The sequence below is a fragment of the Diadema antillarum genome, unplaced genomic scaffold (assembly GCF_040938485.1).
Source record: "Diadema antillarum isolate AM-2024a unplaced genomic scaffold, OU_Dant_1.0 seq00001416_RagTag, whole genome shotgun sequence".
Classification (NCBI taxonomy): domain Eukaryota; kingdom Metazoa; phylum Echinodermata; class Echinoidea; order Diadematoida; family Diadematidae; genus Diadema; species Diadema antillarum.
In genome coordinates, this window is record NW_027272168.1 from 667,346 (window position 1) to 679,916 (window position 12,571).

The 12,571-nt window shown below is 37.1% G+C and overlaps 1 protein-coding gene across 1 annotated transcript; it reads left to right on the forward strand.

Moving 5' to 3' along the window:
* Positions 1 to 3,063: 3,063 nt before the first annotated feature.
* On the forward strand, positions 3,064 to 9,632 carry LOC139709237 (queuosine 5'-phosphate N-glycosylase/hydrolase-like). Its single transcript, XM_071621191.1, has 8 exons — positions 3,064 to 3,165; positions 3,615 to 3,709; positions 4,413 to 4,545; positions 5,043 to 5,192; positions 6,863 to 6,986; positions 7,456 to 7,570; positions 8,381 to 8,522; positions 9,468 to 9,632. The coding sequence occupies exons 1-8, from the start codon at positions 3,064 to 3,066 to the stop codon at positions 9,630 to 9,632; spliced, it is 1,026 nt and encodes a 341-aa protein (XP_071477292.1).
* The last annotated feature ends 2,939 nt before the right edge of the window (positions 9,633 to 12,571 follow it).

Here is a 12,571-nt window from a genome sequence, read left to right on the forward strand (position 1 = left end):
ATAGATACATTGTAGTACACGCATATACCAGCCGCAACCATTGTAGTTCATCCGACTTTTTATATATGTTGGAAATGCAAAATACTCTTTTTCTGAGTTTGATGAGCAATGACAATTGATGCCATTTTTGCAGTGCCAATTACTGAATCCACATGACCATGATGACATGGGTATAAAAGTGAGTAATATGACTTTTAAGCATCATACCATTTATGATAATTAGGTGATCCGAGTATCCTCTCGGATCACCTTCTGTTTTTGTACGGATTCTTTCTTCTTCTTCTTCTTTTTCTTCTTATTTCTCCCCAAAAGTTGTGCATCGATTAGCTCAGAAAGTCCTCTTCCTATCAATTTCAAACTTATACCATATATGTATTGTCTCCCAAAGACGGCAATCGAACTAAAATCAAAGTGATCAGTCGACCATGACGTCACTATGACGTCATTATATGAAAACACATTCTCAATCATATCTCATTAATGGAATGGAATTTTTCAATGAAATTTACGTCACATATATTTCAAGTCAAGCGCATTCTACTCATATTCTCAAAATTCATCTATATCTTAAAACGTGCGCGTATGCGCGCGTTGAAATATTTGTATGCTCAAATCGAGCTCAAATTTTTTTTGCACACGTTTCAGACCATTTAGAATTAGAGCATTTTTTGAAAAATTGAAAAAATTTTACGGACGCGTACGCGCGCGCGCATATACGCACGCACAGCTCATATGCAATAGAAATTTCCCGTTTTTTCACACTTATCGCCTGCCTGAAATGTCAGGGAATATGTCTACCAAGTTTCAAGTCAATCCGACTCAATATGACGTCATACGGGCCCGTCAAAGTTGAAATTCCGCGCGCGCGTCAATGGCGATATACAGTGCAACAATGGCAAAAAACTGCCAATTTTAAATCCGATTTTACTCGTCAAGATGGACGATGACCCCCCATTTTCTTTACATATTCTGAAAGCTGATGAGTCTTACATATTATTTCATGGGTTGGCGATGCTGGAAAAATGATTAAAAGATATCAAATTTCTTGATAAAATAAAAAGAGTAAATTTTCAAAATGACGTCATCAAATTACAAGTTCACTCGAGCGTATCTCACTTATCCTTTGCCAATTTTTACCCAGATTTCAGTATGTTGTAGCTTACTAAATGCTCTTTCATTAATATAATTACAACATTTTGATTAGATGACGGCATCACCTCATAATATTGGATTAAATGTAATCTTGTCAAATTTGACCAGTTTACGTGTTATCTTAATGGGAGTGCAGTTTTTCTGGATGTGAAAATTGACATGACTATCTTTTTCGAGCACTAGCTCACCTATGCTTCGGTGAATTTCTCTAAGATTTTAATATGTTGTAGCTGAGACTTTGGGCTATCGTAAGTGTGCCCTTCATTTTTTCATACGTTGTCGGGATCACGTCCAAAAACTTGGTTGAAATCAAAGCCTATCTTCGATGTATTTTCATATTTCTTTCTTTTTCCAACTTTCTTTGCAATAACTCAAGAAAAACATACTCTATCACTACCATATTTTGCACATGTTTAGTTCATGTCACGTACATTATTTCATCAAATAACAACTACTTCATCAGATGCCATCTTCGGTATGTAAATTAGGGTCAAAGGTCATAAATGTTTCATCCTGTATCTTGGTGAATACATGTTCTATCTTCCCCATATTTTGCACATGTAAAGACCGTGTTACAAGGATCATTTCACAAAATAACCACTTTTTGCTCAGATGCCATCTTGTCTGTGCAGATCGGGGTCAAAGGTCATATGCACTTCTTTCTCTATCTTCGTTATGACGTGTTATCTCTATGGGAGGGAATTTTTCTAGATGTGAAAATTGACATGATTGTCTTTATCGAGCACTAGCTCACCTACCCTTCGGTGAATTTCTCCCAGATTTTAATATGTTGTAGCTGAGACTTTGCGCTATCGTACGTGTTACCTTTGTTTTTCATATGGTGTCGGGATCACGTCCAAAAACGTGGTTGAAATTAAAGATTATCTTCGATGTATTTTCATATTTCTTTCTTTGTCCAATTTTCTTTGTAATAACTCAAGAAAAATAGCCCCTATCAACCCCATATTTTGCACATGTTTAGTTGATGTTACGTACATTATTTCATAAAATAACAACTACTTGATCAGACACCATCTTGGGTATGTAAACTAGGGTCAAAGGTCATAAATGTTTCATCCTGTATCTTGGTGAATACATGTCTTATCTTTCCCATATTTTGCACACGCAAAGACCATGTTACAAGAATCATTTCACAAAATAACCACTTTTTTGCTCAGATGCCATCTTGGGGGTGCAAAGTGGGGTCAAAGGTCAAATATACTTCATTCTGCATCTTTGATAGTGTATACGGAATTCGGTACCCAAGATGGCAGGTCTGACTCCCTTTTCAAAATGAGAATCCAAACATCACACGACCAATGTCCCTAATCTCAGGTGAAAACTCGAATCATTGATTTAAAAAAAATCGGATCACCTAATTTGTCAGTCTTGACAAATTCCGGGTCTAGTTGTGTTGTGGTTTCGTAGTTCAACTTCTAGTTATTGTTATTTTAGAACATTTTTGTTGTAGTCATTGTTATTGATTTCATTTATGTCGACAGTTGTAAGAAGTAAAAACAAAAACAATAACATGTCTAGCGTCCCTATGCCCCAACTGCTTTCTTATTCGAGGTTGCCTGCTTGATCTTTGTATTTCAATTGGGGGGACAAAAACTCAAAGAACAAAGAAAAATATGACCTATTCCTCAAAATTTGTATTTTTTTTTTCGGGGAAAGGTGAGTGGGTCCCATTAAAAAAAAAAGAAGCCATATCGAAAAAATAAGGGGGTCTCCTCCCTCTTTTTTCCGCAGCTATGCAGGATGCTAAACATGTTTTGTGTGTGTGTGTGTGTTTTGCCTAATTATTCCTTTTCCAATTATTGAAATGAAGAGGAAAGTTCAAGCCTAATGTAATTTACATAAATGTCTGTCATTCTCAAATATGACTTTGCTTTTGACAGCGCATGTACAATGTCCAACTCCTTGTCACCGAGAGAGTCTGGTGAGTTTATTGCCAAGAATGCAGAGGATGTCACTGTCCATGATGCTGCTGCCAAAAAAGTGGCCAAGTTGGTGAGCACTCATTCATTCATTCACAGCTTGTCTCTGCCAAAGAGGTTTTTATTTGATATAATCTTCGATCATTTGTGGATTTTAGATGTGATTGTAATGCCAAGCAACATTGTGCAAAGTAAACATATTATTCAGCATTGCATTTTGATTTGTATTTAAATCCATATTTTGTTTTCTTTAATCCTGGCAGGATCCAGTGAAATCTAGATATATTACCGGTTGTCACCCCCCCCCCCCCCCCCCTCCAACATAACTTTGAAAATTACACTAAACTGATCTTACCCTAATTCTATCTACTTTTTAGTTGAGTGCTTGAAAAGACTGTGCATTATATTGACTATATTGACTTATTTTCAAAGCATTATGTGTTTTCAGGTCCCTATGCAATACTTAATCACTTTGTGTGTTCTCCTGTTTGTTTGTTTGTTTGTTTGTTTGTGTGGATGTAGATATATGAGAGTCTGAAAAAGAAGGAGTACAGTATCAAAGCATGGAAGGAGCATGCCCTTCACCCAAAGAAAATGACAGCAGAGACAGTCGACTGGTAAGTACTGTAAATATCATTATTTTCGCGTATTTAAATTTTTGTGCTGAGTGGCTCAAAAACATTTGTGGGTTCTTAAATTTTCACTGTACTATTAGCTTCTCATATTTTTCCTACCAATTTACTGACAGACAGAATTTGATAAAACATTTCCAAATGTGATAATCAATACACTATTTAACTGTGCAACAGTGTACTGATGCGTGTGCATCTTCAGGTTCAAAATGTGCATTAAAAATAATGTGAAGATATATTTTGCAGGTTTTAGAATTTGCACTTGCCAAAAGTAGTGCAAAAATGAATGTACCATGAATGTTTTTGTATTTACAGTAGGCCTAAGTGGTTCCAAGTGAATAGTTGAGCCCCATCAATGATACAGTAATACTGGTTTGTGTTCCCCTGCAAAGTGTAGTATGCAACCATACACTGCCTTTACCCAGATAAAGTCAATATGCATTAGAGCCAAAGAAAAGAATTCAAAGTGGGAGAGATTTTTTTGTGTGTGTGTGTGTGTGGGGGGGGGGGGGGGGTAGAAATGTGAAATTTGTTTCATCTGTGTTTATTTCACAGAAATCTTATGCAAGAAAGCTAATAATGTTACTGCACAGTGATGCTCTACAGTGCATCTACTGCCACACATTTCTCAAGTGTGCTGTGATGCAATGTTTACTGTTCCTTTGATATTCGTATGTCCATTCTTCAGGATATTCGTCTTGGACACACTCAACTTTTCCTTCTGGAGCGAGAGCAATGACAAGCGGTACCTGGTCCGATACAAGGATGAGAACCACAGCGGATACTGGGCGATGTGTGCTGCCCTCAACAGAGCCCTGGATGTATGCAATCTCTTTCAGCACCAATTTGCTGTCATATCAAGTTTTGATTTCTTTCACTCCATTGTAATAATGCCACACCACCTATCTGTTCCTATCTAATGGAAATATTCCTACTATTTGATAAGAGAAGAAGATTTGTCAAATGTTTAATTCAAATATTTATGGCCACTTGTTAAAGATGTTGTAGACAGATGAACTTTTTGCTTTTTTTTTTGTGCAAATTTTACTCCAATTTGTTCCTACCTGTTGAGCTGCATAGTTAGGAGGTACATGTAACATCAATATAGATAGAACATTATGAAGTATGCATCATCATTTGATTTATGTCTGTCCTTTCAGCACAAGATGTAATCTATAAGATGAATTTGCAGTACAGGCAGGTATAGATGAAAATCTATATTTTTCATATCTTTTCATTGTATGTGCTTCATTGTGCATTTTATCTTATGGCCTGCACTTACACTCTATCTGTGTCTATATCTCATTTTTTTCTTTAGGAAGGTATTCCCATAACAACACCATCGTACTATGCAAAAGTCACTCGGGACGAGCTGCAGCATGTGTTCCGCTCCGAGACAGACACAGGCATTCATCTCCTGGAGAAGAGACTAGAGAACCTTCACGAGGCTGGCAGGGTCTTGTTAGAAGTAAGGTCTGCTTGTGAGACTCTCAGAAGACCTGTTGAAACCAATTCATATGTTCAATATTCAATTTAGGGCACACAGAGCAAAAACAACAACAACAACAACTACAAATTTATAAGAAACTCAGCACACCGAACTATGGCACATTGACTGAAGGAAGTCAAAGGGGATTCGGTTCTCTATATAAAAATTATGATGGGAAGCACAAAAAAGTTCCAGAAGGTTGAATAATACAAGTACTTCTGATGTGTTGTTATCCAACAGCTGTCAAAACCAAATTTGAGGATGTTCATGTTTTCAAAAATATCTTTAACAAAATCTAAACATTGAACTATGTAGGAGTTCCATTTCTAGTCCCAAGTTAGTTGGGAATCTGAGAAATTCTGTCTGTTTCTGACAGTGCTTAAACTGATGTGAAACTGACAACTGCTAAATGTCTAAATGTGAATAGCACCTGCATTTCACCTTTCTACTGTGACAATGAAATTATCAGCATGACATTTTCTAACATCATTAATCCACCAAAATTGCAGAGACGTTCATGCAAAACTGAGCAGTTGGCCCGTAATGCAATATGAATCCACACAGAGGAAAATGCATAGAAGTACATTTATGACAGTTTTCAGGTATTCATGAATATTAATCTCCAAAATCCTTGTAAATATCTTACATTATATTTCAAGTATTTCATATGTAACTTTAAATACTGATTACCGCATTAGATCATATCACGTATACGCCATGTCCTAAGCCAAGGTACTTAATCCAGTTGGATCAGCGAAGTGGCTCACCTTATTATGTGCTTGATCAACCAAGTCACGAATATGCATGAAAGTTATACAAAATAATTCTGGCTACAACATAGTTCTGGTCCGTAATATCTAAATGTAGTAAAATAAAAGTACCATCAGTCCATTAAAGGACAAGTTCACCTTCATAAACATAAGGATTGAGAGAATGCAACAATATTAGTAGAACATATCAGTGAAAGTTTGAGGAAAATTGGACAATCGATGCAAAAGTTATGAATTTTTAAAATTTTTGTGTTGGAACCGCTGGATGAGGAGACTACTACAGCTTGTGAGTCATATGCGTACAACAGTGTAAAGAAAATGTAAAAGAAAATTCAACATATTTTCACTTTTTTCGCATAATAAAAGAGCTCTTGACTTGCCTCTTTTCTAAGGCAGGGGGAATAATATTACCCATAACATTTGTCGGTAACGAGTCAGGGGAATGTGTACTTTTTTCAAAAGATGGCATTTTGTGAAATTCTCTTTATATTTTCCTTATATTGTTGTACGCATGTGACATCTAAGTTATTCATACACTGTAGTAGTCTTCTCATCCAGCGGTTACTGCACAAAAACTTCAAAAATTCATAACTTTTGAACGGATTGTCTGATTTTCCTCAAACTTTCAATGATGTGTTCTACTAATATTGCTACATTCTCTCAATCCTTATGTTTATGAAGGTGAACTTGTCCTTTAAATCAGCTCCTGGCTTTCAGGTATTCAGTAAGTAGTTTAGATGCAACTCGGCTCCCTGGTAATATCTTGTCAGTCTTGATGAGGTTTGAAATTACAGTGAGATACATCCTATGTTTCATTCCACCATAGCAGAGAAGAAACAGAGCATACATGTACATCTTTGAAATTATCACATTTTGCAGCACTTCAGTGGATCCTTTGTCAACTGCATCGCAGCATGTGAACAGAGCGCTACCAAGCTCCTGAACATTGTTACCACACACTTCTCATCGTATAGAGACGTCGCTTCCTACAAGGGAAAAGATGGTGAGATACTTTGTTCATACTTCTGACTTTGATGGTAAATTTTACTTTCCTCTTCAAAAGAAACAGAAATGGTTGTATTGAGTGTTTTTGATCCTTAATCAATGCAGGGATTTGCATTCTAAAACGCTTTCACAATGAGAAAGCGAATACCTCTGAACTATTTTGATCAATATGATTGAATGATCTAATTGATTTTTTTTTTACCCCATGCGAGTTTGTAATCTGATGGGATTTAACAAACTTGCACTGGGTGGCGGTAGCCCGGCTGAAATGCTTCCTAAATAAGGGCCTTTGTGCACCATTGGTGCCTGTACGATTGCAGTGACTTGAGTAATAAAATGGTAGAGGGCTGTGATCACAAGGATATGGTGTAAAGCACTAGATGGGACTGTTAAGATCAGACATACGAGAACAAAACAAAATGGTGAAGAAAGACTGAAAGGCTGTGACGGTCTATTTTCATCTGCAGTGTCAATCCTGAAGCGGGCTCAGATTCTTGTGGCTGATATCTGGGCCTGCTTTGAGGGTCAGAGCTACGGGTCCTTCACAGACATCGACTGCTTGACCATGTTTGCAGATTACAGGTGAGTTATCTAAAGGGTGTGCCTTCTCAGCTTCTTCACTACATTACAAAGAGTGAGATGGTGGGTTAGAGTCTAAACCTGAACATGTGTTTGCAGCCAGAGAGATCAGCTGAGCAATTTTGAGCAAAGAAAGGGAGGAAGGAGAAGAAGAATAGGAGGAGGTGACAGAGGAAGAAGAAGGAAAAGAAGAAGAAGGAAAAGCAAACAAAGAATTACAAGTACGTAGTAGTGTCTGTTATAGCAGTTTTGTTCAAGCTTGTTTGATAAGTGGGCATAGAATCAATTTCAAGCACTCATAGAGTAGCTACATTTGATCTTGACACCTGTGTTTACCTTTACTCCCCAAGTAGAAGATGGAATACAAATTAAATGTTCTATAGACTTTGCTGAATAATTATCATTCACAACTTGAGGATGAGGTGTAGATTAGAACATAAACTTGCTGTGAATTCCATGCCTTCCTATTATGCATATGGTGTGTAGTATAAGGGATTTTGAGTTGCTTTAAGATGTTTCATCACTGAAATGGTATTCTTTTTTGTAGGAAAGCAATTTCTCCTTCCTGTAAAAGAAATATGCATCCTCTGCTGCTTCCAAATGATGAACATTTTGCTTTTGTACTCAACCATGCTTTATCTTAGATCTATTTCATGCACAGATGTATTCATAATACCATAGTCAGGAGCATCTATGTTTTATAACGTTTGCAGTTCTATGTATCTATGCGACTGACTTTTGGGGACAGTTTGAAAAAACAGGTAAAATATTGCACCAATTCTACTCTTCTCCCCCTCTCTCTGTACCATGTAGAGTCCCACAGGTGTTGAACTACTTTGGAGTACTGAGCTACTCTGATGCACTGATGAAGAGACTGGCAGATGAGACTAAGCTCTTTACGCCAGGCGAGAGGTTAGAGGTCGAGATCAGGGGATGTTCCATTTGGGCTGTTGAGGTAAGTCTGCAGGCCAGACAGGCCAATTACCGTACTTCAGATACATTCATATGCCAATCGACTCCTATTTTCACCCTCTGGAAAAAAATAAAAAGAAGTAGAACATCATTTATTTCCATCTTAACCTGTTGAGGATGAGTCCCAAGTATACTCGGGCAGGTGTCTATGGGAAAGGCGTGTTGCAGCAAAATCAGCCCGTCCTCAACGGGTTAACTTCTATTAAAGAATTCATAGAACTATGATACCTCTTTCAAGATCTTTGACTGTTGGCTGAAAACATTGATAGCGAAAGTCTTTAAAAGCACAACTCCCTGTACCTATTGGGTAAGTTTGATTTGTTTTGCCTGATTTTATTGTTAGTAAGTGTAACATTTTCCCTAAACCAGAATAAATGTCAGGCAATGTTCAGTACTGCATGACCTTGAACTTTATTCTGTTTCATTTTAAAAAACATCATTTGTGCCATAACAAACTAAGAACAGGGAATGAGTACATGAACATGCACATACACAGCATATAATAACTATGAATGAAATATGGAAAATACAAAAGACCAGAGTCTTGTCGGGGTAGTTCACAACAAAAAGAATAAGAGGAAACAATATTGCTTTACGATCAAAACATGAGACAGAAGAAAATATTACAAAAACAGACACCAAAAAAAAAAAAAAAAAAAAAAAAAAAAAAAAAATTCGTTGTAAAATTAAGTAATGGTGATTAGTCATATATACCCATAGAAAACAAAAACCACAATATTATTTATAATCGTGTATTTCATATTGAGGAGCCAAAATTAGCAAAAGTAAAATGCATGTGAAAGTGTTTGTCTACACAATGCGTTGAATGTGAGTGGCGATTTGTGAAAGTAAAATGCAGCAAATGTTTCTGGTTTTACAGTACAGTTTTGGGGGGTTTTTTATCTCCTGTGTGCTTCCTCTCCTGCAGTTGATTCAGAAAGGGATCAAACAGCTGCTACAGGAAAATGGGAGAAAGAAAGAGCTGATGCTGAATTCTGTCATCATAGATTTCTATTTGTGGGACTACTGCAAGGACCACTGGGCCGACATGAAGCACATACCTATACACAGGATCAGATCAATATTTTACTGAAGACCATCTGCCAGGTGTAACAAGATGGACTTTTTTTTTCGAGCTGATTACGAGATGATTCATGATTGCACAAGTCACAAAGTGATGAACATTTCAAAACATAAAGTTTGGCAGTGGTAAAAAGTTACATTACTTGTACACTTTGATGTTTCAGAAATGAATGCATTACAACTGAAGATTTCCATAAATGCTGTTAGCTTGATAAGTAAAGTGGATTAAGATGTTCAGGTCACTTGATAGGTCGACATGGTCAGCTGAATAAGCAATGATTTGATTTACATATGTACCTCAAAGAGACATTCTTTTAACAAATGTTCAAATGTGTAATGTCCAGGTTGTAATAGCAGACAGGTCAACAGGGTCAGCTGAATGCGCAGTGATTTATACTGCATTTGTACCTCAAAGAGATGTTCTTTTAACAAGTATTCAAATGTGCTTTGTCCAGGTTAGCTGATAAGTCAACAGGGTCAGCTTAATACAATGTGATTTACACTGCATTTGTACCTCAAAGAGACATTCTTTTAACAATTATTCAAATGTGCTATGTCCAGGTTAGCTGATAAGTCAACAGGGTCAGCTGAATACAATGTGATTTAAACTGCATTTGTACCTCAAAGAGACATTCTTTTAACAATTATTCAAATGTGCTATGTCCAGGTTAGCTAATAAGTCAACATGGTCAGCTGAATATGCAGTGATTTAAATTGCATTTGTACCTCAAAGAGACTCATTCTTTTAACAATTGTTAAAATGTCTAATGTCCAGGTTAGTGTATAAGTCGACTGAGTCAGCTGAATGTGCAATGATTTGAATTGCATTTGTACCTGAAAGAGACATTCTTTAAACAATAACTGTTTAAATGTGTAATGTCCAGGTTAGCAGGTAAGTCAACAAGGTCAGCTGAATACTGTATACGCCATATATTTTGCGAGTCTAAATTTTCGCGAATCGGGAATTCCCGACGAATTCGCGAGTGGTTAAATTGGCGATCGTGAAGTCCTGTACTGAACGATGAAGAGTACACTCGTACGTCACATTCACATCGGGATCAGAGTCAATATTTTTGCGTGTCTTTAATTTTGCGAATAGCACCTGACTGGCGAAATTCGCAAAAATAAAAACCTCGCGAAATATTCGGCGTATACAGTATGCATTTATTTAAATTGCATTTGTACTGTACCTCAAAGAGACATTCTCTAAACAATTGTTCAAATGTTTAATGTCCAGGTTAGCAGATACTAGTAAGTCAACAGGGTCAGCTGAATCCACATTTATTTAAATTGCATTTGTATCTCAAAGAGACATTTCTTGATGACTGTTCAAATGTATAATGTATCCAGTTTGTCCAAGTAAGTGACATCCTAATTATCCATCACATCTGAACAAACAAGATCATACACTCACGTGCCCCAAGGAACATCATTATTTGCCCCTCTGTCAAAAAACAAACAAACAAATGAACAAAAAAATAAAAAATAAGCAACATTGAGTTCACCTTGTGCAGAAGTCATTGTATCCATAAATGAAGTTGTATTCCTCTCCTTAGTCCCAAATGATCATCTCCGACATATTTGAATTTGAGTACATGCGCAATTCTTTTTCTATATCTTTTTGTGTGTTGTCAAAATGCGGCAGCACGCATCATTACACTATCCAAGAAGCACACTCACATCACCCCTATTTTGAGATCACTTCATTGGTTACAAGTCAAAGATCGCATTATTTTTAAGGTTTTACTTCTCACTTTCCATTGCATTCTGGGCGTTGCTCCTCAGTATAACATTGACTTACTCCATAATTACATCCCTGCTAGATCTCTACGCTCATCCAACTCCGGTTCTCTTATAATTCCAAGATTCACTACAATATGGAGCACACGTGCCTTTGGCCATGCTGCTCCCACCCTATGGAATAACTTACCTTCAGCCATAAAAAATTGTTCTTCATCAGACTCCTGTAAAAGCGGTCTAAAAACTCACCTGTTTGAGGCCTCCATTTGATTACTCAGTACATGTATTGTATTTTGATATTTGTATGTTCTTTATCAATATCTACTTCACTTTCTCTTCCTTCCGCGCCTAGAGCACTCTGCAGAGTGGATTTGGCGCTATATAAATCATATTATACAAATAATACACAGGTGAGAGTGCGTTAGTGGAGATGTAGCGCACTCGAGGGTATTTACAATTGTGAAACATGCACTACATTGCAAATACCCGAGAGTGAGCTGCATCTCCACTACTAACGTCACAAACTCAAACCTGTGTATTATTTGATTTATAAAATGGGTCGAAAACTAACAGCATTTTTCATGTACCTTTGTGGGTCAACACTAGTCAGCTACATGTAGCACTCACTCAATAGTCAAGATGTCCGCAGATGTTTGTCCCAAACATTAACGCACGTTGCACTCGAAAATCCCGCGTATATAAGTACTACTGTATTAAAGAGTATACGTACGTCACATGTTTTGCACAAGAAAAGAAAGGCCGGCTGGCAGCCCGAACTAGAAGTTGTTTACATGATTGACAACACGTATAGTAGCGCGCGACGCACTTGTAACAACTGATTGAGTGTGCACTGCTAGTGTAAATATTGTGACGTCAGTGACTTTACGCTTTTTTGCACGGCGGGCTGGCCCGTGCATGTTAGTAAGAAATTAATGCACGCACACGTGACTCATTTCAGCGCTTCCAATTGGCTGCATTCTTGAACCCATTTTATAACAATTATAATATTATTATTATTGTGCGATCGTGTTTTCAAGACAACGTGCCGGCATTTCTATGATTTACTGTGCCCGCATTGTGACTTGTACAGTACATGTATATACTCCATATACAGTGTATGTGCAATATTCTGGTATGTGTGACTGGAGTTGATAACAACTGAATGCTGCAAAGTTTTCATTCATCACAGTGGAATAACTTATCAAGCTT